The sequence below is a fragment of the Photinus pyralis genome, unplaced genomic scaffold (genome assembly GCF_008802855.1).
Source record: "Photinus pyralis isolate 1611_PpyrPB1 unplaced genomic scaffold, Ppyr1.3 Ppyr1.4_LG7, whole genome shotgun sequence".
Lineage (NCBI taxonomy): Eukaryota > Metazoa > Arthropoda > Insecta > Coleoptera > Lampyridae > Photinus > Photinus pyralis.
This window is the reverse complement of record NW_022170738.1, coordinates 20,302,650-20,328,980: the sequence shown is the minus strand read 5'-3', so window position 1 is coordinate 20,328,980 and position 26,331 is coordinate 20,302,650. Positions and strand designations below refer to the sequence as shown.

General features: G+C 36.2%; 1 protein-coding gene across 11 annotated transcripts in view; it reads left to right on the top strand.

Moving 5' to 3' along the window:
- The window catches only part of LOC116175605 (solute carrier family 12 member 6), a 127,781-nt gene that overhangs the window by 86,337 nt on the left and 15,113 nt on the right, over positions 1–26,331 (top strand). Inside the window, exon 1 of one of the 11 annotated variants that reach the window (XM_031493806.1) lies at positions 2,480–2,513. The exons of 7 other annotated variants lie outside the window; for them this stretch is intronic. In XM_031493806.1, coding sequence (XP_031349666.1) covers positions 2,495–2,513 — 19 coding nt within the window. In that variant the 5' untranslated portion in view covers positions 2,480–2,494. Of the gene's footprint in view, positions 1–2,479; positions 2,514–7,323; positions 7,610–12,245; positions 12,368–13,157; positions 13,356–26,331 lie in introns of those variants that run through there. 3 more of the 11 variants (XM_031493807.1, XM_031493803.1, XM_031493808.1) reach the window with 3 other exon arrangements.

The following is a 26,331-nucleotide window of genomic DNA, read 5'->3' as shown; positions in this document are numbered from 1 at the left end:
GTTATGAAGTTGTAATAATTGGTGTTCTTTATTGGAGAGGTTATAGAAAGCGCAACCTACTCCCGTTTGATTTTTGGAACCGTCCGTAAAAATAATGGTGGCATTACCCAATTCCTCTTTTATAGATTGAAACAATTGAATATCATGGTTTTCCTCACCGTTGTATTTCGGACATATGACTTCTGGAGAACTAAAGGATTGAAGAAAGTCACAAGTCATTATTTCCCGAGTGTAGATAGCTACTGCCATGTCTTCTAGATCTCTGTATGCATCTGCTAATAATGGAGATGGTTTTTTGGCCCAATACCTTCCCGTAAGGTCAGCTATTGACAACCTATTTAACCGTTGGTACATTTGTATGCAGTTAAGTGCTTTGAGTTTTATGACGTATTTTATGGCAAGATATTTTCTGCGTAACTCCGCAGGCGGCACCTGTGCTTCTACCTGGAGGGCTTTGATTGGGGTAGATATCATTGCGCCAATACACAATCTCAGGGCTTTATTCTGTATGACGTCAATTCGTTTCAAGTTCGTCTTGTTAGTGTTCGCGTAAAAAGTACATCCATAGTCCATCCGTGATCTTATCAAACTTTTAAACAAGCTGAGCGCTGTGTCTCGATCAATGCCCCATCTCACTCGAACAACAGCTCGTACAACATTCAGCGCCTTTTCACAGTTTGCAGCTAAAGCGTTTATGTGGTCTGTCCATTTTAGTTTGTTGTCTAAAACTACCCCTAAATATTTAAAAGATGTTTTTATAGGGAATTCATTATTCGCGAGAGATCCTACCCATCGGGAGTTTGCGATGCCGCGAAAGAAACATTATAGCCGATTTCTCGGTAGAGAGTTCAAAACCATTTTCCCTAAACCATTGTTTTGACTCACTGACAATGCTATCTAATTCGCATTTCAACCGATCTAGGTTCCCTTCGACGCTATATACACAGAAGTCGTCCGCGAATTGGATTATTGTTGTACCCCTATTAAAAATAGAATGAATGTCGGCCGTGTATATGTTAAAAAGAATTGGGCTTAGTATGGATCCTTGTGCCAGTCCCCTCGATACCGTTCTTGGACCAATTTTCTTATTGTTGCACGTTCTAATATACACATACCTATTTTCATAAAGTGACACAATACTTCGAGAGACTCTTGCTGGTAAACCTAAGGTTATCAACTTATTCTCTAATATAGATAGTTCAACACAATTATATGCGTCCTTTAAGTCAAAGAAAACACAGCTCATATATTCGTTGCTACCAAAGGCTAATTGCGCATCTGTTACCAAGAGTGCCAAGGCATCTATAGTTCCGCACCCTTTCCTGAAACCAAACTGATTTTCTAAATAAGACGCCGCAATTTCATTAGACGCTAACAAAAAAAAGTCGCATTGCATAAGCGGGCGAGAAATTTTTTCTAAATAAGACGCCGCAATTTCATTAGACGCTAACAAAAAAAAGTCGCATTGCATAAGCGGGCGAGAGAAAAACATGGTACCAATTAAGTGTTTAGAGAAACAATGGACTATAAAAATGGTAATAGGTATGAACACAGCGTTGCTGAGATAATTGCTGCCAAAACCAAATTCGCCGTTATATATGAAACATCCTTTATTTACGACTACAAAGGTTATTACAAACATGTTTAAATTCGCAAATTAATGAAGTACATGCGGTCAAAATTTCGGTTTTTTTCTCGAAACCAGCCTCGCGCTCATTACGTTTAAAAATGAAAGGAATTCTGAAATCGTGTCGGGGGATTCAACGTTCTCACCCCAATTGTTTTGAAAAAGAGAAATTTGAAACGCGTCCTAAGAAGAAAAATTACTTCTGGCAGGATCAGCTTTTCAGAGTGGTTATAATAACATCGAATTTGCTCGCGTATAAATACCCTTTGTATCTCCCCTATTAATTATCTATTGGCAGGGAAGGTACACACATAAACCACGTGTAAAAGCTTACATTGGTACGCTGTGGTTGTGATTAAAATTAGTAACTATCGATTGTTGATGTTTGCCCTCCACATCAATGCGTTTTCGTGACATAGTTACACGTGTTGTCAGAGATCGCATTTCTAACTAGAGAAACTCTTTTTTGAGGAGCTTTTGAATTCCAGTTCCGATGAAGACCGACCTTAAGTTTTTAAAAATACTGGTAAACACAGCACACCGTTAATTAGGGACGTTAATAGGATTTACCTTGACGGTTATCATAGTTTAGACATACATAAAAACAAAAGTTATTTTAATAATAATTACAATCATGGACTCGTCCTTTGAACAGACATGTATTCTTATGGTCAGTAGTTCCATTCCTACCTATCTGTTCATTTTTTTCTATATTTACTATATAGCTCCTTTGTCGTAAATTCCCCACTCTTATTGCCTTAGTTATCTCCTCAATTTACCGATTGTGAGTAAAATAATTAGTGAACTCGTGAATGTTGCGGATTTTAGATTATTTTGAGTTGTACTCGTTTTTTAAACTAATCCGACATGCATGATAAACGAGATGGTAAGTTCACGTTTTGTTGTATGCACATAACCCAAAAGCCACCCCGAAATTGTTGCTGAATCTTATCTAATTTTTCACTTTATGACGGACAACTAAGGGACTCGGTGTTTAATTTGTGAACGTGTTTCATTTAACGTGATATCAAAACCTTTTTAAGGGGTAATGCCTGTTACCCCAGTATCTGTGTAGTTTCTGTGTTGCTGTAAATTAATGTGAACTCTTGTAAAATTGGCAGGCTTTCGTTTACACTGTAAAGGTGTCCCGATTATTTATTCTATATCGCCTTCCCATCACCCTGGACAGTGTTGTACATATTTTCAATGTTCCTGTCAATGTCCCTCATTCAAATGAATTGATTGTTTGTTCATTTCCGAGAAAATAATAAAAGCGTTTGGTCCGCCCTTCTATTGACATACTTTCTTCGCCATGAAATGGAACCTTGTATTAGAGAAGCATGTTTCTCTTATGGGTCAATTAAAGGACTAAAGCTGTTTCAAATTTTGACGTATAGATACCTATATCTATACATCCATACCGCAATGTAGTTGAGCTAAGGAAATTGGACATATGAAAGCTCATCAAATTTCATCAGGTTGACGTTTAGGTCATTATTGTTATTCATACACTGTGTATGCGAATATTTAATTTTTTTATTCCAACACAAAGATTATTTGGCCAATATTGAGAGTAGACACAAATTCAATGCTCGAAATAGTATCACTTCCAGTTTTTTTTGAAATTTAAACGGGCCACCTTGTATATTTTCACATTTTTGGATTCTATATGCAACTATAATACACCTGATACGTTATTTTCAGTAATTTACACTAAGTTTGTCGAAAAAATAATTAAATCTTATTTTTTAATTTAGGAGACCGCGAAAAAAATTGCACTTGATTGACTCTACATTACTACACATTTTATCCAATAACAAAATTTTAAACAATTTTTTGAAATGGATAAATAGATATTTTGATTATTTTCAATTAATGATGTATTATCAGGTGTAAAATTGTCCGGAAGTGGCAGGAAAATAATCAATTCGATCTCACTCCTATCACCCACGAAAATTGTACACCCATGTCGCCAGTTGTGCCAAAATTACAGGGGTGAGCCTAGTTCGGTGTACATACTGTATATTACTTTTTGACAATAAAATCAAAGTTAGATAATATTCCGTATATGCAAATTACGTAATTAAGTAACAATAAAATAATGTTAATTTTGACAAACGTTCCTTGTGCGAGGATCTTTTTTTTAATTTAATGTTTCCTTGAAATTTGTACTTTTAACTCAATACGACGCGACTAAAACGAGGTTGAAAATTCGAAAAGTGGTCACGTATCCCGTTCCTACTTGCCGTTTCGAGTATGTTTGATAATTGAGGTTGAATATAGATAGAGCCGCAACGTATCAAAGGGTGTATGTTAGAGAAAACATTCATCTGAGCGCTACAGTGAACGGCAAATTATTAAAATAGCAGGAAAATGTTATTCTAAACAATATATGGAAAAAACAAGAAATCCTGAAGACTGGAAATCCTATGAATTAACTGAAGAAATAATTATGAAAACGTAGATATAGGAAAGACAGACATGTTGAGGCGGTTTTAGTTTAGCAATGTAGTTTCGATACCAAGGTCTTGGAGGTATAAATAATGTATTTGGGTTTTTTATTTGTTTTGAGCTTTATTTTTGAGTGAGCGGGGTTTCAGCCAAGGCTGCTCTACCACCCCAACCCACTATACATTTACAAATATCCATACCCGAACCTAGATTCGAACCAGGGACCCTTAGTACCGCAGTCGAGATTCAACTTAACTGTCCCACACGGGTCGGTTTTCCAACTAAGAGCTGAAGGTTTCGGTGAGAAACAATTTTGAATTATTGTGGCAACGACGCCTGGTTTTAGTTGGATTTATTAATAAACTCTTTTCTAACTCGTTGATTTGCATCATCACCCACCCTCAAGTACCAATGCAAACATTACAGAAAGAGTAAGATCAACGAGTTCAAGGAATGTAAAACGTGGAAAGAGAAATATAGTAGTTATAAAGCGGATGTAAGGGACGTTTTAAAACGACACAATAGGTAATTGATGTACAATGAGGGAGTAGAACTTCATGAAAATGATGCACAGTGGAAATAAATCAAATTCACTAGAGAAAAATGAGGTTGATTGAGTATGGAAGTAGTAGGTTCCTTAGACGTTGTCCTTGTCGTATTAGGTTATTTCTTAACAGGGGAACGCCTTGAGTATGATTGGTAATTTTAATACTATGTGTTAAGATTTTCAAACAAATTTATTCGCATACTGTCGAAATTTAATGTTGTGAGTCTTCTCTCTCCGCCTATTTGAGGTCGCCGTGAGTTTTGACGTTCTTAATAATTTTCTTCCTTTTCATTATCGTTTTGTCACCAATTATACTTCACTGTATTTAATCCCTTTGTAGATATAGAAATAGCATTGATTTGACGATGTATTTCCCATAAGGTGGACAGGGCGCGCGCCTAGAGCGGCAAAATTTAGGGGTGGCAAATTTTGAGGAAAAGTAAATTGTTAGTATTAACTGTCGCTTTCATCACAAAGTACCCCCGCGTGTGCCTGAAAGTACTGCAGGCTCCTTCCTGCGGAAGAACGTCCTTCATAAGCTCGTCTTGAAACCAGGATTTTGCATTTTGAGGGACGGTCCTCTCCAACCAGTCCAAGGTTCACTGATCCTCGTATTCGGCGGCAATGGTAACCTGCGAATTCTAGCGGAACCCTGTCAGTCAAGGAAAGCCCCCCTCCCCTCAACATCCAGAACCTTTAGGCCTCTTCTCAGGCTGCCCTGAGCCAGACTCTGGATTGCTTTCCTCTTATAACCTCTCTAAGACTCTTGGTCCCTGACATCGGATCGTCCTCTTGAGCCAACGACCCAGACACAACGTTAGGCCTTGGCGCGAGGTTTTACTCTCGAGACGGCGTTTCCTGGTCATCATCTTCTGTGCGCCAGTCCTATCCTTCTTGCGAATAGGGGATGGTTCCAACGCAGGACCTTATTGAAGGACCTGCTGGTGGGCCAGCTCCTATTCGCAAGAAGAATAGGACTGGCGCACAGAAGGCGATGGCCAGAAGGCGCCGTCTCAGGAGTAAAACTCTTTCGACGAACCTTCATCGCTACCAGTCTGGGTTTTAGCCCCCAAGCCACTTATAATCGTCAATACTCATACCGAAGCACAAGTCACGTTACTATTCAGTGTGTATGGGCGTCTCTCTATCCGTCACCTAGGGATGCGCCCAATGGATGCCTCCACCGCAGGGGGAAAAAAATTGTTCGTTTAGTAAATGGTATGAATGTGAAAATTACTGGTTAGCCTTTAGCCATATAGCATGCGTACGTATTGGGAAGCATTTTCTAAAATCTAAAGTATTCGGAGCAGTCTAGCAGTCTCCCTTTCTCGCACCAGTGAGAGACAAGAAAGAGAAATTAAATGTATTGTGTATTTGAACTTTCGGTGTCGTAGCATGATTTTTGGAATTGATGGGGAAGTATTATACAAGTGCAATCTAACGATAGTGACGACGTTTATTTCGTTCAAGTTGGGGGGCAGTATATTCCTTTTTGATGTTGTTTTGTTTATTGTTCTTGCATACAAAAGCAAAACAAGATCAAGGGGTTTCTAAAAATGAAAAATTACAGTATACAATAGGCGGTCATCAAAGAGTATACCCAATCTAAAAAAGCGTCAATCAGATTTTAAGTATCCTCAAACCCTCCACAAATAATAATGAACATAATGATTAGGTAATTTGAGTTTTGATAAATTCTTTTTAATCCCGAGGGTTAAATGTTAATTATTACGGTATTACATATTAGCACAGATTTAAATATACTATTTAAATCTGTGATATTAGGAACACGATATTTTAGACGGAATTCGAAAACGCTGTGCTTTTAATAAGCGCTTATCTTTGGACGGATGTTTTCCCTATAAATCCGAGAACGAGATTTCCAAACAGAGCGTAAAACTCCTGTTCACTACCGCGGTCGTTTTGGTTTTACTTATCTTGATCGGTTTCTCCCTGGCTTTCCGAACTAATCTACAGCTTACAGATTGCGTAGTTATGATATTTTTATCAATTCGCCGTGGAATGGATCGTTTTCACCCGGATCTTAAAAAGCATCTCCAGATGTACCCAATTACAGTGACCTAAAAAGACTATAATAATCTTATATCTATTTACTGTTGCAAGAACATTCCTATAGGTATTACTTTCGTGAGCAATAAGCGAATGAAACTGGCTCGAGTTTCTAGAGTCGTAAATTTCAATAGCGTCAAAATTTCCTACTGGAAAATTTCCCATTCATTTCAATTTAAGTTGATTTGTGTTTTTGTGGGACTGTGTTAGAAACTAAAAAGATTGAAATATTTTACGGCCGCTGCTATGAATAGCTAGGTTTTAATTTATTAAGGATTAGAGTACGTGTGAAGTTGCGGTTTGTTCAATTGCCTTGTTAGGGTCAAGGTTTTTTAATTATAGGAGAAATAATCTTCTAAGCTTGTTTGCTTAAACCGTATTTGGAATGGGATTATATAAAGCTGCATGGGCATCCTCTCCAAAATAATCGTTTTATGGGCAATTTTCTCAAAAGTCGAGTTCATATTCATATGTTAGTACAGAAATGAGCAAAATATGGACGAGCTGCGCATATGCGGTTGTGCTGTTAATTAATGAGTAACAATTGCGAGCGAAGTGATTGCTTTTTAGTTATTGAAATATTGTGAATTGTTTTGAATCATCACGTTCATATTAAACTTTTATGGCTATTAACGGCGACAAATTCAATTTTTCCTTAATTAATAACTCAGCTCAGTGCTTAGAGTGGCGCGACAATATTATTAGTTAATGTGGCGATCAAAGCTTCCGCGTGTGTTTAAAGATCGTCAAGTAACTCTCCTAATTGTAGAAATTTATAATTACACTTCTGCACACTAGTTTACGTCAGTTCGATTAAGATAATGTGAATAGGTTCAATCGAAAAGGATTTTTTTCCAAAAATGACACTCCGGTAGCACAGGTTTGAATTTGTGGCTTTAAACTTAAAATAATGGGTAAGTGCCTTTTTTATCGCAATTACATTTCCATGTACGGAAAATTCTGCTTAGGAGGCTCTAGAAAATCATTAGGGCGCAATCAGAAAGAGTAATCAATTGTCCTACCCTAGGATATTTGATTACTCCTTCTATTGAACGTTTATAAATTGGTCGCTCAATCCCTGAGAACAACCGCTTCATGGCTTAGTTACAGTATTTTGAATTTAAATCCATTATGCCCGCATTTTAGGATTTTAGAACTAAACATTCAATAAATACAATGATTCATTTGTAGTATTATACCCAACGTTTTGTTAGAAGGTTTCTCACACATTTCTCTTTCAATGGAGTTGGTTTATGAGGTTGTTCAGATTTAGTATACCGGGTAATAAAATTGCTACCACCAACTCCCAAATTCTCTCTTCATATGCAAACTTTGATTTAATGAAAAAGAATGGAAAGTGTTTTTTAATCAACTAGCTGAAAGTGCCCGAGTGGCATGTATAATAACATGTTAAATGGGTCAATAGTGTGTGGACTGATCCTCGTGAGATTTATTAACGTACATTTTGGAAGTTTTCCGCTTGGCCATGGTGGCGAACCCTTAACGCTACAAACCTAAAATATTTTTACTTCAATCGGAACCCTTATACAAGGTAATTCATATCAAAGTTCCAATTTTTTTAATGGAACCTCCTGTATGTTATTGCATATTTGGATTCCTCGGGTAATTTTAGTGTAACTTTGTGTATCATATAAAACGAACGGTTTAGCTGTAAATGGATATTTTTTAAAAAGTGTCAATTGTCAAATTTAGTAGGTACGCTGTGACTTTGTGGAATTACTTACCATAAAATGTACCAATGTAGGCCGGGCAGGCAGGGTCGAATTTTTTTTACGATTTTTGAAATCGATTCGCCAATTTAGACAATTTTATTCATAGATACCCTAATTTTTTCAAATGCAATTCCACACTTTTTTGTTTTGTTAAATGTGAAATTTCATCGGCTTTCTAACGATACATGGATATCGTATCTATCTTTGGTAATTTTCTTTTGGTAGATTTTTTTTTAACTTTTCATACATAAGTGGCTAGTAGGCCGTGGAAAATGGATAAATGCCAAAGTAGGCCGCAAACAACAAACAAATGTCAAAATTGATATTGATTACTACGTTAACTTCCGTTATTAAGCGGTAGAGCCAAAGGAAAGCTTTTAAGGGGAGTCGATGGTGTCTATCTGTGAACCGATTCGGTTCAAACTTTACACAGTTGACCTATAGGCCACATGAATACCGCTCTGCCGCTCTTTAGTATTGCAAGAAACAATACGTATCACGTATATAGTGTGTTCCAAAGTCTTATACAAATGTAGAAAAAGGGTATGTGAAAGAGAAGAGGCCGTAGCCTGTGCCTTAATGCAAAACTTAAGTGCCGGTGTGATTTGGTTGCTCTCGAAAATATATTAGTTTGAGGAGTAAAGGTTATAACAGCAAAATCATTAAAGTTAAGGGTATAAACATGTAAGAGAAAAAATAAGTACTCTTCAATTACTTTCCAATTATTCAAAAATATGGGGAGTACCATTAAGAAAAACGTAAGTTTAATACGCCGGTGTAATACAGTAGGCCACTGATGACCAGAAATATTTTAGATACATGGTAATTGTGTACAATTTTTATGGTAAAGGAATTATGATCCGAGGGGGTCTTAGGACTTAGATGCTATACCATGTATCAAGGACTACTTAGACAAGAAAAAATATGCATTGAATTGGGTGAATTTATTGTAATTACGTAGGAGTATAAAACTTAAATCCATGCAAATTACGATTTAACATTACATGTCCGATAATGGTGCTTAATATTCGCTATTAACATACGGTAAATTACCAGAAACGCCTACACAGATTTTTGCCTTAACTTTTGATGTATGTAAATTAGTAAAGGAAGAGATAATATAATGCGTCTCGTGTGTCAAATACAAAAACCCCCTATATCTTCTTCTAAGGAACTAAATAGGCGGTTAACAACTTTTCCATTTTCGGCGACTGGTGTAGTATTATTTCAAAATTATGGGTCTACAAGTAATGTAGAGTTTAACTTTTTATTAAGAGTACTTTTTTGTGATATGTCAGATAACCTTTTTCTCCATTTGTATAAAACTTTTCGGGACAGACTGCAGCTCGGACTGTATGGACAAATGAATAGTCAATAGTTAATTGGCGTAATAAAGTCAATGGTGCCCACTTATATAGATAACGACAGTTTTATAAACATAAGTGACCGAGTAAGAGGAAAAGATGCAGTTTCTTATTAAGGTTTCCCATTTCCTTCCATTTTTCCTGGCACCGACTTATGATAGATACTTTGTTTAAATGTGTAAGCTTTAAATTAGTTCGCAACGTTTAATTTGGTAGTTGCATTTTTCTCGTCTAAGGGTTAGTTTACTTTTATTACTATTCCACTGTATAACTACATTAAGTTGTCTCCACATTTACTATTCGTAAACCAATCTTATCTGCTACATATTACATATTACCATACTTATTGAATCATTTCACTCCTTGGCACGATGTAGAGCGTCTACATGGTACAATAAAAAGGGATAATACATCGGATTAAATTAACCGAAAAATGAAAGATATATAAAATGATAAAGTTCGTGAGCGTATGTATATTTTTATGTGTTTATATCCGCCAAAAACTCTGGGCTGTGTTTACTGTCAACAGTATTACTGTACTCAAAGGAGGAAGATGTCTCGAGATATAGCGACATGAAATGAATAAATCAAAGTTTTTGGAATCTGAAAAGCGTGCGTATCTTAGCTTTCAGCCGTAAGCTTCGTGTCGCATTTACTTTGTAATCGTACGCTTTAGTAAACGTTTTTAACACACATTCATTATAAGGCGTAACTAATATTAATGTATTGCCTTGGAAAAGCTTATTTCAAACGACACTACTGGATAGATTTACTTGCTAAAATCTCCATTTGTAACTGATGCAAAGCATAAACTCTAAGAAATTGAATATGCTTCTGTCTTGGTACACGTTCCTTTATCGTGTATTTCTAAAAGACAAATACCATAGATTAAGATTAGGTGTTAGTTATTGTGAGTACTGTGAGTGCGCTGGAAAGGGTCTGGGAGAATTAATGTCACATGATAAACGGAAAATCTTTCAATAGTGCAGACGTACGTGGTTATTTGAATGCCGAATGAATTTAGATAAGTCTTTTCAATTTGAGCATGAATTCCTTTACGCGATAAACGTGCCAATTTTGTGTAAACTACTTGAAAACAAGTCTCTACGAATAATCCTTTTCACGCGCTACCATTTCATACTTGAAATATAGTTTGCTGTGTTAATATTGCAATCTTTGGTTTTACTCCATCTGTGTTAGACTTTCAGATATTGGAAGTTCTTGACCTGAGTAAAGACAAATTAACGCCTTGGATATGTACTGATTGTGAAGATATCCGTACCTCTCCATATTCTCTGAAGATCCAAAACTCAGCCAACCTAATGTCATACCCGCATTATCCTCCTTCCGACCCTCCTAAGACTTTTAAATGAGAACGCGGCTTAAAGATACTTATTAACACGAAACATCCGGAAGTCCATACCATTCTCCCAAACGATTGGATCCCTCAGCAACTATGACCGCTGACTCTGCCTCCTCCCTCAAATCAGGGATGGACCTTAAATTCTTCTTAAAATTTCACACTCCATGTCATAAAATAAGACTCTCGCCAATTAAGCAAAACCTTTCTGGAATGATACCATTAAACCTTCCTAAAACTTGAAAGCGTCCTGCTAAACCTACTTCCCTATCACCTTGAGTCTAAGATATCTAATAGTGACATAAGAGGTGCAGTCCGATATTACATTCTAGCCCAACAAGATGATGCTACTTTTAACCGACTTCTAGCTCCTTTAAGACCACTACTATTTCTCGATCCTTCTAGAGACTGTATTCCATTACCTGTTGAAAGCAGGGATGTACGCCATGCAATATTAAGCTTTCCCTCGGGATCTTCAACAAGCATTGACGGGATAAGACCTCAACATTTAAAAGAACTTATTTCTTACAGCCATCACCGATCACATTCTTGATATTTTATACGGCGCCTCACTATGCGCCCCAAATAGGAAATGTGAAGGAATACGGCAGTTGGAAACTGCTTCAGAGAATAACGGCAACGGCAATTTTCAACCAAGACAGCTCGGTTTTGTTACTAAAGGCGGATGTGAAGCTTTAATCCATACTATAAGGACATATGTGGAATTAAACTGTGATCATCCTAAAGCTCTACTACTGATTAATTTTGAGGGTGGGAAATACATGAATTCAGTACTGACTGCATTTATTCCCGCCATGCAGTGGTTGTGGTACGAGTTAGTATTTCACCGGAAAAGACAAGAGATCATTTTGGAAAACGAGTGATCAATCTCCTTACGCTACATCTGACTTCATGCTAATAGAGGACTCTACCACTTGCAGAAAAAGAGTCTTTGAAAACATATATGATGCCATGAGCACCGAAGGGATTTAGATAAATACCGTAGACTGCAATTATTTGTAGGAGAGAACAGAGCTGACTATAAAAGACGTTCGTTTACATCGCAACAAATTACTGTAAGTTGTGTAGGAGTTTGCTGAAGGTGTTTAATGCGGTTTCTTTCCACGTACTGCTGATGAGATCTTCTCATTGCCCAATAATAAGATATCCATAAAAAGTGAATTATGAGGACAGGAGCGAGCACAGGAAATGAAGGTATTGTTTAATAATTCCGTTGTATTGGAAATAAGTTGATTATAATTGTTTAAAATGTTCCAAATTTGGAAGAGGCAGATGAATTGAGCAAGGTCGTAGATATTGACTATTTGTGGAGAACATGTTTTCGGTCGATTGTTTCTGGATCTTAATCAGCACCCCATGTAATAGCTATCTGTAGCTGCAGTTGGGTATTTTTTCTAGTATATACACATTCCACCTAAAGTAATTCTTAGTGACTATAATTTGCGGTGTTGAGGGCTTCGATTGTGTACCACAACGAAGAATAGGTACATAAATGCATATTATCCAAAACACATAAATTGCTAATGCAATTGACAGTATACAGAATACAATTTTGAGATCGCTATGATTTATATGGACATACCGCAACTCATTACGTCAGTAACAACAAAACAGCAAGAAAAAATAGCTAATTAGTGACACATTTTATGTATGTAAACAAATTTAGTGTTATCTTGTGGTTTTAGTTAATGGTGATATTGTGTTCTCGAGTTTTCCGAAACAACTTTTTGAAAACGGGTTATAACCAATTATGAGGAATAAATGGAAGGCAAATTGCGAATGCAACGTTGAAATTAATTCGGACCGAGATTAGTTTTTAAATGGAGTTATAATTAAGTGCAGGTTCAGAAGATTAACGTTACTTTGACGTTGAAAGACACTTTTATTTCGAGGCTGTACGATCTGAAGGACGTTTTCAGCTCCAAACTAACTGCAAAGAAACTTTTTTACGCGTTAAAAGAAATCTCAACAAGACTTTAGAAAAGTATCCCAGGAACTTTTCACAGATTAGTAACTCTCTGAACAGAGCTTGTCGTGGTATGACAACCGTATTAGAATTTGTTAATACGGATGATAAAGAAGTGCGCGCCTCCAGAAACGGTTTCAACTTAATCAATCACATTCAGTTGAACTTAATCCGGAATCCGACTGGTCCAACATCGTTTATCTTGGGGTAAATTATGTAAGCATTTTCTGGTCTTTTTTATTGCTTTGTAAGTTTCGACGATATGCGCATTTTGGGGCATCTTTAGTTGGGAGAAAAATTATTATTTGGTCATTCTCGTGGAAATAACACGCATTCAGTTTAGTAGTTTAGATATATGCCTTTTGTAAAATCTCCAATATAAAAAGTAATAAAATTTAAGCCGAGTCACTAAGTCAAACTAAAGTAATGCAATCGCCTAGTGATGTAGAAACCTGCAGTAATGTGTGAAATGCCACGTTAGTGGTGCTCAGTGTTGGGTACAAACCTCCACGAACTATCTGCAAAAGACGCGAATATTTTAGCACTCCAATGCCATTAAACATTTTAGAGGCAATTCCAATCTTCGAATTTGATCTGTTTCCTATACAAAATAGGCGATTCATGCGCAAATTCTAGCGCACAACAGATGGGTGCAACTGATATTGATGGGGAGTGGAGGAAATCTTTCATTAAAATACTACTAAGGACAGCACCTGTATCCGCAGTAGATTATTTGGCACCATTAACGGCCAAGTTATAGGACACTCCAATCGTCCCATTTAAAATGTATTCATTTTTTACTTTAAACGGAGAATTATTCATGGGGGGAGGGGGGTTGGTCTTTAAGACACAAATACTTGGTACGCCTTTAAGGTATCGAAACATTTGGGTGGTTCTGGAAGCATATTTTGACGTGATTGACCTCAAAACGTCTAGTCAACGGTTATTTTTATATACAATGATTTCACTTTTGAATTAAAGCGGTATGAAGGTCGCGCCGACGCTGATCTCTGTACATGTTATCGCTTCACCTAACAATTTTTCTCGCAGTAATTGACGAAAGTTTACGCGGTGCGCAGTGTAGTGTAGCCTCCTTCTAATGGTATATGGGATGAATCATAATAGGAGCGACTGAACTAAAAGGCTAAGGGTGAGTTTCCATTATACATCAAAAATACGCAAAATACGAAAACTTAACTACATCCCGTATTTAATTAAATTTATTTTTTGAAATCTGCGTTCCGAGTCCTTAGTACTTCATCGTAATCGTAACACCATTAGTCATTTCATTCTCACAGGTTACAATCTCAATTTTGATTTCTCATGCGGTGACGTAAAAACTTATTGATCATATGATCAAATTAAAGCCTTAAAGTAACCGTATTTATACACTATAGGTACACGTGTTTGTCTATTACAGAAAAGGCGTTAATCGTCAACAGATGTGCTGGTGCACTGAATAAATAAATTTGGTTGCTTTGAATACAAATTTCCAAACTCAAAATTGTACATTCTTTTGCGTAACTGCGGGCGGATGTTTTTCAAAAGGAAACACAACACACAAGGCACAGGTATACAATCCAGGAAAGGAATTCCGATAACAATCCGTATTCACGAAATATTTCTTTCCTGGAATGTACATCTGCGTGTGGCTGGGGAGTATTCCATACCTCCTAGACCGCCCGGTCTTAGACTCTCCCCCAAATTATCAATTCGATGAAAATTTATCACAAGAGTAGTGAATGATTAACAATTTGGGAGTTAGTGTAACACCGGGGGGGTCTGAGGAGTATAGAATAAGAAAGAGCTCTCGCAATTCCACTAACAATTCGTGATTCATGGAATATTTATTTCTTGAAATGTACATCTGTGTGTGGCTAGGAGGGAACACCCTCCAGACCACCCGGTCTTAGATTCTCCCCAAGTTGTCACATTGTCAGCACTCTTGTGAGCATTTTTCAGAGAGGGTTTCAAACTTTCTTTACCTGAAAGGTATTCCATGTCTCCTAAATTCCCCGTTGCTGTGTTGTCCTCCAAAAGGTTGAAAAAAATTAAATTCGATCCCACAAGTATTCAGTCCAGAAAAGAAGAACTCTCGGAACTCCACTAACAATTCTTGAGGAAGATTTACGAAATATTTCTTTCCTGGAATGTAGATCTCTGTATGTCTGGGGGGTATTCCATACCCCCTAGACCCTCTTCAACAAATTGTTATACTTTCAGCACTCTTGTACGCATATTTCAAGGAAGGGCTTTCCTTCCCTGAACGGTATTCCATGTTTCCTAAATTTCCTATTGCCATGTTGTCCCCCAAAACATTTAAAAAAATAATAAAAATTCGATGACCCTCCTTCAAAAATGATGGGAGTAGTAAAGGTTTAAGAATTTGAGGGAGATTCTAACATCGGGCCCCCAGCCATAGACAGGTTACATTCCAGGAAAGAAGAGCTTCCAGAATTCCAATAACCATTCGTGAGGTAAATTTACGAAATGTTTCTTGTTTAAAAAAATGTCAAGTATTTCACGCCAATGATGTTCCTTTTAAATACATGTTTAAGAACAGTTTTTTATCCGGAAATTTATACATATCGAATGAAATTTTAAGTAATTAGGTAATTAGATCATGTGCAGGGCTACGATTAGCCTCCACGGGCCCCGGAAATATTTCAGTACCGGAGGAACATTTAAATGACTTTCGTACGCCATTTGCAGAATGTTTATAATGTATTATAATTAAAATAATCCAAAGTATCACCATTTCACACTGCTGGTTTCTTATACGCAGAAGTTGTTATAACCTGATCAAAACCCATTTCTCTTTATCATTTAGGGAACACTCTTCGTAAAAAACACAATCGAAAACCCGGTTTGGAGATTACCTTGGGCCGGGCCCCGAAAGTACACCCGGGCTACGTATCGGTGGCCCTACTAGAACAAGTTGGAAGTCATAAGCATTTAACGTTTGCAATCTTTTCTATTTAAAATTTGGGTTGTAATTCGCTCTATCAACAATTTAGATGTACTACCATGGAAGACTATAATATTTACTGTTGCCAAAACCTGCCTTCATTAATTTAATTACTAAATGGCAGCCTTGTATTTCTCGTCTTTTAAAAGGTCACTAAGATTCTTGGTTGGATTTTAGTATAACGGGGTGTTGAATGATCGATTCGCAGCACAATGGCATCGGATGCATATTATATTGAGTTGATAACTAAAGTGGGCACTGATATCTTGTAGAGCACATTTGTCAACGTTTCTTTTTCCAGAATCCATTCCATTTTTCTATTATTTATGCTATTAGAGATTCGTTGGGACCGTTTTCGTTAAACAAAGTGAATGTTTTGTAAGCATGGAAGAGTCATTGGTATAATAAAAAAACGTTATTCATTCGACTAATAGTCTAGGCGATAGAGACTGTAAAATTGGCAAACTGGACATTTTGAGGTGGAAAAGAAAAAAATGGTGGAATATGTTCAGTTAGGTGTCAAAAACAACATATTAAAAATCCCACCCTTCAGACCCTGTGCTAAAGGCTCCAGCCCCCCCCAAAAACCGTGTTTTCGCTCTTTTTGGCTGATATCTCGCGATCTATGAGGTCTATATGAAATATTTTTAGTTGAAAATATTTCTCGGGAAATTTCATACAAGGTAGATACTCAGAAGTTAGCCTATGTGTACCTCTTAGCCTAGGAAATTCATAAAAGCCGCGAAAATCATCAATTTTCGTGGCTTTTTGCAAATATATCGCGACCTTTAGGGCTAGATGAAATATTTTTAGCTGAAAATGCTCCTCGTGAAATTTCTTACAAGGTAGATACTCAGAAGTTAGCCTAGGTGTACCTCTTAGCATAGAAAATTCATAAAAGGAGGCGAAAATCATCATTTTCGTGTTTTTTTTGCGGTTTTTTGCAAATATATCGCAACTTTCAGGGCTAGATGGAATATATTTAGCTGAAAATGCTCTTCGTGCAATTTCATACGAGATAGGTAACTGAAGAGTTGGCGTAAAGTCACCTTTCACCTTCAACTTTCATGTGTGAGGAAATATTCATTGTAAAACAAAGTATTTCTATGTACCATTTATTCACGTAAAAACAGTATTTTCATATTAAAATATTCACACATTCATTTATACCTCAACGTAATCATTATCCTTATACTTATCCAAATCAATTCGTACTTTTTCGATCAGACTTCTTAATCAAAAGTTATAGACTAGAAACCAATTTGAAAAAAAATTCAAAGGGCTGTAACTTTTGAACTAGTAGCCCAATCTTGGAACTGTTTGAAATTATGGATTCTACAGGCCACATTCTATGAGAAAATTTTTTTCCGGGTCGATCTGAGACAATTTTTTTTTCGGGGCTCAAAAAAAGGCAGTGTATAACCTTCCTTTTTTACCAAAAATCGACTACACCAAAATTTCTCGGGAAAACACTTTTTCTTATTAATTTGGGTGCGTAGAATCCAAATCAATTCGTACTTTTTCGATCAGACTTCTCAATCAAAAGTTATAGACTAGATGCAGATTCCACTTCTTCAGGCTCTTCGACGTCCTCTCGTGGTAGTGGGTCGTCTGAGATTACCGACTCGTAGTTCTCGTCTTCCGCTTTACCTGATGCATGGGTACTCTGAAGAGACGACGTCGCATTTAGGCACGATGCTCCATGACACTGGACGCAGAGTTCATTACACTTCAGACCTACAACAAGAAGCATTACTTCAAAGCGGAAGGCGAGGAGAACTACGAGTCGGTAATTTCAGACGACCAACTAGCACTAGAGGACGTCGAAGAGCCTGAAGAAGTGGAATCTGCAGAGGATAATGATTACGTTGAGGTGTAAATGAATGTGTGAATATTTTAATATGAAAATACTGTTTTTACGTGAATAAATGGTACATAGAAATACTTTGTTTTACAATGAATATTTCCTCACACATGAAAGTTGAAGGTGAAAGGTGACTTTACTCCAACTCTTCAGTTACCTATCTCGTATGAAATTGCACGAAGAGCATTTTCAGCTAAACATATTTCATCTAACCCTGAAGGTCGCGATATATTTGCAAAAAACCGCAAAAAAACACGAAAATGATGATTTTCGCCTCCTTTTATGAATTTTCTAGACAAGAGGTACACCTAGGCTAACTTCTGAGTATCTACCTTGTAAGAAATTTCAGGAGGAGCATTTTCAGCTAAAAATATTTCATCTAGCCCTAAAGGTCGCGATATATTTGCAAAAAGCCACGAAAATTGATGATTTTCGCGGCTTTTATGAATTTCCTAGGCTAAGAGGTACACATAGGCTAACTTCTGAGTATCTACCTTGTATGAAATTTCCCGAGAAATATTTTCAGCTAAAAATATTTCATATAGACCTCATAGATCGCGAGATATCAGCCAAAAAGAGCGAAAACACGGTTTTTGGGGGATGGTGGGGTGGCTGGAGCCTTTAGCACAGGGTCTGGGGGGTGGGATTTTTAATATGTTGTTTCTGACACCTAACTGAACATATTCCACCATTTTTTTCTTTTCCACCTCAAAATGTCCAGTTAGATGTCTTTATCGCCTAGACTATAAGGCTATAAGTTTCTTTTATTTTGGTACTTCATGAATGATTGGCGTATAGGAGTGTGATATCTTACCTGCTGCCATTTCATGGAGTACCTTCCATGCAATCTGTGTGTAAGGCTGTAAGAAGCTGCTCCTTTCATCAGTGCAAAACCTATGGTTGGCAATTTTGAGCTGCTAAAATTGGAAATTACATCTGGGCTTGCTCAGCACAGTACAAAGAGTATAATAATTGAATAGTAAACCAACATGGGAATTATGTAAATTTGGATGACAAAATTATTTTTCCCTTTTTTATTCTACACTGAAAAATTAAACGAAGAATAGCAAAACTGAGAGCTGGCAAAAATGGGCTTGGATATTTAATGACCGAACTAAATTTCATTTAGAGAGGATTATGTGCACGTCGCCGTTCGCCTGTATACATCTCAGATAACCTAGCATTATCACGAGTTGTGCGTAGATGTATATGTATGAAGTAAGTACAATAATTGACATGCCATTTACTTTCCCAGACTGCAGAGCAAATAAAATTGGAAAGAAATTTCGAACATTTATGTAGATTGTGTATTTCACGCAACACGAATTTCAGAGGGAATTGTGTGCATTTGATATCCTAACGTTAAAATGGAAATTCTTCAAAGTTGCGTTTATCGAAGCTTACGCTTCCGAAATTTACTGGAATGGCATTTTTATTAAAATCCCCAAGGTGCCTACCTAATACAGTTTAAATGGGAATGTTGTAGAATGTATATTATTTTTCGTTTTATATTTTTTTTGAATACATAGGATAGGCAAATTAAAGCAAAATTGAGTTTTTCGTACATAAAATCGGAATAGCATTGGAGAGCATAATTATATACATAAAGGAGGCCCCCCACACACACTAAAGAACACAAGCTAAGCTTGGAATATGAGATGAAGACGTGGAGTGATAAATGACGTGCGATCTCTAAACCTACGACAGCCCTTCAGCATAACTGATTGCCTACAAGATTTATCACCAAGAGTCTACTTACATTGTAACGTTTCCAATTACCGTATTATGATCATTTAGGATGTCTTGAAATAAAAAAACAAAAGCTGGGAATGTACTATATAAAGTCTTATGGAAATCTGACAGCCTTGTTTGTATTTTAATGTTACATCGTATTTGATTAATGCACGTGATTTTTTTTGTACCATAAATACAACGAACAACGAACTAAGGGATGGTGTATCCAAGTTTATCGTATGTAATTAGCGGGCCTGTCAATGACAAGCTAGCGGAGAAAAGCGATGTGCATACCTTTTTGCTTTCGCAAATATGCTTTCCATTGTTGTTATCCTTACTAATTTGTTGTATACGAGTAATTATAACCAAAAATATAACTAAAAAGTTGTTTTCAGGTGCACACGATCTTACATAAGCTTTCACCATTTCATAAATGTATCCAATGGGGAAATGAAATTAAAAAATAATAAAAATACATAAAAATAAAGATGCTCTAGGAATGCCAACCCTCAGTTCAGAAAAGGCTCTTTTTAAAATCAGTATAATCTAATTACATCCTAAACGCACAGCACCAATACACATAGTTGCAAACACACCTGGGGGTTTACATCATCAATTCGATAGAACTCTATGAATAGGTAACGTGTGAAGTATAATATGAGCATCCACTTCTAATACGATATCCCTCATCTCATTTCAGATAGTTTGTTAGCTTTCTGGGTATGGTTAAAGATCCAATTTAATGGTGTTTTGTTTTGACAGTTTTATGTAGACCAGTTTCAGTTCGTTTCCCTTTCTACAGAAGCTGTTCATTTTGGATGTTTCATAATTCATTCTAGCTATTACAAATTACCCTTATTTTTCAGTGTAGAATATCTATCTATTGGTGAAACGAAAAAATGCGGGGGGTTACATTAAAAAAAATAAACTGGGCTGAAGGAAGCGTTTGCGTCACTTTTACACAGAAAGTATTTCATATTCCGTGGTTAGGCAAATATTCACAAAACATATAAGTAGTCGAGTACGTTCAATTTATAAGTTTTCGAACTTTTCTCTTAAATTTACTGCGACCTGTTTTCAATATGATATGAAAGTCAACTAAAACTCTCATACGCATTTTGTAAGTTTCAAACTTCGAGTTCTTTTGGGATTATATTTATGTTCAGAATTAAAGCTGATTTATTTTGAAATATCGGTTTTATATATTGAACCAAAAGCGCATATTACATGTCTACATGTTTACAATCTTTCATCTTCAAAGCCATTTCTCTGAAAAAGCTCATTCTTTGCAAAGGTTCTGTAAAATCTAACCAATCATGATGAAATAAGATGATATTTACAATTTCACGTTTCACAAATTAATAATTAGTACACTCGTCCATAATTTTCGTTAACGTACCTATCATTCGAAAGCGAAACTTTATTGAGTAGGCGGTGTGTTTTGTGATAAGTACATATTTACGTCTGTCAGATTTATAATTACACCAATGACTAAATAATGCGTTTGTAAATGTTGATTTGGCCTCGGTCTGTACCACCCATGGACCTTTGTAATGTCAACAGCAAATAACACCACTAGTTGTGGTAACAGTAGATGTAGTGAGTCGAATCCAAAAGAATGACTGGAGAAATGAACGATGAAGTTAGATATTCAAAGAATGGATCCAGAAAAATGGCATGTACGAGATCGTGGAAGAGGATAAAGCCCATTCGGCAGATTGGAACATAAATAGGTGCCAAACAAATTAAAATAATAATTAGAAACGGAATTTGTTGGTTGTTGAAAAATGCACTCGAAGATTAGTGCTGCTTATTCTAGCCATTGTATACTGTGGGAATTTAGTGTGCTTTGTGAGGGTTGTTTCGCAACTAAAAATAATAACAATAATTTTTCATGTATTGTCAAATTGACTTACAAACTTCCCCTAAATACGTATTGTTTAGTAAAGTAAAATCTAATAACCACAATTGGCGACCCCGACGTGATGTTGGAAAACGAAGCGCAAGTATCAATTAGTGGAAGGACAAAATAATAACGATGTCGCTCGTGTTACAATTAAGGTACCCTCCTTTTGGTATGAAAAACCACTGCTTTGGGTTTGACTTAGCTCACATTACATTGGACAGTACTAAATACTATCATGGTGGTACTTGAAGTAGAAGACATAGTTTAAAACCCTCCTGCAAACAACAAATACATAAAAATTACAGACGAATTATTGAAAACGTTTATCCGTTTCACAAGAGCATAAGATTAAACAACTCTTACAGATAATGGTTCGAAAATTTCATATTTAATTGACACTGGTGGGGATCTTTGTGTTTATCCTCCTGGGTTAATCAAAATTTCTATATATGGACCATTACCACTATACCATTATGCTTAGATTTGGGATTACACCGCGAATTTATATGGAATATAGCGGATGTAAGTAAAGCAATTATAGGCATGGATTTTCTGTCATTACGGATAACTCGTAGACGCTAAGGCATTATTTGTCCTTCGAAAAGTCCTTGGGCATCGGCGTTGCATTTAGTTCCATAAAAGGGAAATGCATGGCGACCTTGTGGCGATTATAGGGCATTATAAACGCTGGACGCTTTCTGACAGGTATGCAGTACCACATATTGAAAATTTTACACAAAGTTTGGCTAAGATCTTGTTAAAGCCTATCAACAAATTTCGACAGAACCTGAGGGTGTTCCAAAAACAGCAATTAGAACTGACCTTTTGGGTTGTATGAATTTTTATATATGTCATTTGGTTTGAGGAACGCCGCACAGACGTTTCAAAGACGATATCCTTAGAGAATTCGAAATTTGTAGATGTTCTTTAAGAAACTAAATGATAATGACGTCGTTGTTAATGTTAAAAAAAGCGCTTTTGGAGAAAATCAAGTCAAATTTTTGGGGTTTCTGATGAACCACAAGGTATCACACCCCTACCCGAAAAAGTACAAAGCATTTATGATTTTCCAAACCCCATAGATATTTAAGGATTAAGACGATTTTTAGGTATGGTGAACTGTTACAGAAAATTCATCTCAAATGCTGTTATGATCCAAAATCCCCCCAATAATATGTTGAAAAGATAAAATTTAAAAGGAAAAATGTTAATACATTTTACGGCAGAAACTGAATGAGCTTTTGATAACTTAAAGAAAGCATTAGGTAATGCTACCCTATTAACCCGTCCAATACCTGGCGCACCTGTAAGTGTAATGGTTGACGCTTCTGATTTTTCTGGTGGATCTGTTTTGCAGCAAAATGTAGAGTCAGAATGGAAACCGTTAACAAAGGAGAGAAATAGTGCATATGATCGTGAACTTTATGCGATATACTGTGAAACGTTTCCGTTTTAGCTTAGGGCAGTCGTTTATTATACCTATTTATTGATCATAGACGTTTGACTTTTGCATTTAACCAAAAATTGTATAAATATACTCCCAGACAATTTCGATATTTGGATTTGGAAATTAGTAGAAGAGGATGAAGAATTTAATCGAATTTTGAATGAACGTAGTGGTTTGATTTTAAAGCAATTTCGGGACGTAAACCCTCAGGGAGGCTGCTCATATTGTGATATTTCAGGCAAACAAATAAGTTCGTATTTCACTCCCACATTTGATAGACAGTTCTTCAATTCTAATCATCGGTTAGCTCATCCAGTAATTAAAGCTACACAAAAACTAATCTCGATATCATCATATTCATATCGATTTAGTGGGATCAAAGCCTTATGCAAGTGGATTCACATATAGTCTAACATTAATTTTATTAGGAGTTTGTTCGACCCGTTCCCACTATAGTCTCTGTACACAAAGAATTGTGGTCTTCATTATATATCTTCTTGAGGCATGACGCTTCAAAAAGTAGTTTGCTACCCATATATGATGGACCTTATAAAGTGTTAGCAAGAGGACCGATTGAAGCCAGCTTTTCTCTTAAAAATGAGGACCAATCAATAAACCAAAAAGGTCCAGTTATTTCAAAAACCAAAAGTTACTATATACGGACGCAGGATTAAATTCCCAGAAAGACTTTAAGTTAGTTACGATATGTATCATGTTCATTGGAAAGGGAGTAATGTGGGAATTTAGTGTGCTTTGTGAGGGTTGTTTAACAACATAATAACAAGAATTTTAATTTGGTGAAATTTACAAACTTCCCCTAAATAAATATTGTTTAGTAAGGTAAAATCTAAGAACATACAGTACTTACCAGTTACCACTATTGTTTTAACTGAAAAAATTATCCAATTTCGTATTTCTGTCAATAGAAGTGGCTAAATTTCATTTTAGTCTGTGTACACGTAGAAAAAGTTTTTCTATTTGAGTTTTCTCTCCACCGTTACTTTATGTTTGGCTGACGTAACCTCTACAGTTTCTTTTTTATGCGACTTAATAAATACGTAGTCTGTTTAACTGTTGAGCTGATGGAAAATTGGAAAAATTATTATGGGTATGGCCAACTCTGTTTGCCGAATTCGCCTATAGTGTAATATATTTTGATGATTTTTCCTCTATGAACTTATCGAATACCAACATTTGCAACTTAAGCTGCTCTCCTTGTACCGGAAAATGCCACTACACAATACACTTTAGTTACAATTTATGGTTCTGTTTGGACACAAGTCGAGGAAAAAGAAACATAATTTTGCACGACATAAAGTGCGGAGTCTCGGATATGCTTAGTTGCCCATGTATGATAAATGCCAGCGAAAATGTTTGGGACTATTTCAAGCGACGGCAAGTCTCGACACAGCCTTTACTAAATTAAAATTCGCCGGTTACATAATCCTCCTTATCGAAAACTTGAAAATAAACAGAATTTATAAGTGTCTACGACTAGACAGTAGACATTTGAGTAGTTGTGTTGAAAGTTGTCGTAATCTACGGAATTAAAGTGAACTATGCGAATTGTTCCGACCAGTCCATGAAGGCTTTCAATTACTAATCCTTCCCTTTTGTCCTATATAAACAACTGCAGCGTTAAATAGGAGAGCTTTTCTCAAATAAATTTTCAGTTTCATTGTGTTTCTACATAAAGCACAGCTGCGTTTTAATTGAAAATGAATTTATACGGCGTTAGGAAGTCAATTGTTTCTTTAGATGTTTGTTAAGTCGTCGTTATTGAACGAACTATAACAAAACAGTTGAGTATACTGTTCTACGTTTGCCCAAATCTCTCGATCGAAGTGAACCAAACTATAGAAGCAGTTATAACTACTGAAATTTTCATGCTTAATGATCTGAGGAAGTGTAACGTTTGTTACATCAATAAGGGGTGGACCACCCCTCAATCGTGCGAATTAAAATCAACTTTCTACTGAAAAAATAAAATTTTTCCCAAGATATTAGTTGGCAGATAGCCCTACAGGCAATTTTGCTGCAATTATCTTCTTGAAAATTGTTCCCTTTTCTTTTGATCCTGAAAATCCTGAAAGTTTGGACTTTCTTTGGGGTCGATTGATTGTAGGCAGTAAATACAAACTTAAAGTGAAAGATTTAATATATTGACGAAACAAAATAGATTCAAACTCCACTTTCAATTACGATGAATATTTAAAATTAACCCCTACTATCTAGGTCACGTTACTTTCTAAATACCACTATTTAAATTTCAATTAACAATAAAAAAATTTTCACAAAGAAACACAACTTATGGCTAACAAAGTTGAACGTGGTAATTCTCATTGAAACTGACCTAATCAAGGGAAAAGAAAATCAAACCCTTGCTAAATGAGTTGATGCGTAATAATTTTACAGGATACGGGACAGCTCTAATCAGTGAATTTATAAAGATCGATACCTTTAAAAACATTTTTTGTTTAATAATGTCAAGAGAACCAATCATTAAATTCATACAAATCAAAAAAAAATTACAAATTACAGTACCATATATTTAAACTCGATACGGTCCTTCGTATAGAGATGGTACTTACAAAATTTACTAGAATTCTCTATGAGATTGGCGCACGAGAAGTAATTTCACGGTAATTGTACGGTCTGTGTTTACTTCTGCCGTTCGTAATCTTCGCTATCACAATACAAACTTATTCCAAAACGGTAACTGATTTAAGTTGTCCTGGCAAAGTGAAACCTTCGAAAGGGCGTTTAATCTATCTGTAGAAAATCGTCGCTAGCCATTAAAGCGAATTTTCCCCAACTTTCACAATAATCCTTTCAATCGAACCAAACGTACGATAAAGTTATTTTTTTCGCATACGTTTTATCGCGGCTTGCTTTTAAACGTATAATTTCTTTTGGACCATTTTAAAGCGCTCGGCAACTTGTTTACCAATATGTCTTTTTGGATTAAGTTAAATCGGACTGTCGTCATCTGCTTCCTGTGTTTCATTTATTGTCGATTGTGATCGTAAAACTCGCATATTGCCCGATAAAAATTTGATTCCGGACGGTTTACATGACGTTCTCGTGGTTTGAACCCGAATCCTTCTGAATTAATCCCTACTCATCCTTAAAATTTACAAAAACACCCACAAATTGGCACTAAGTAATTAAATCGTCCATCTGTAATGATGAACGAAGAGGATTCGTTTAGTCCCACGAATCAAAAGCGCCCAAAGGTCATTCGTCAAAAACGCATGGCCGTTATATTGGAAA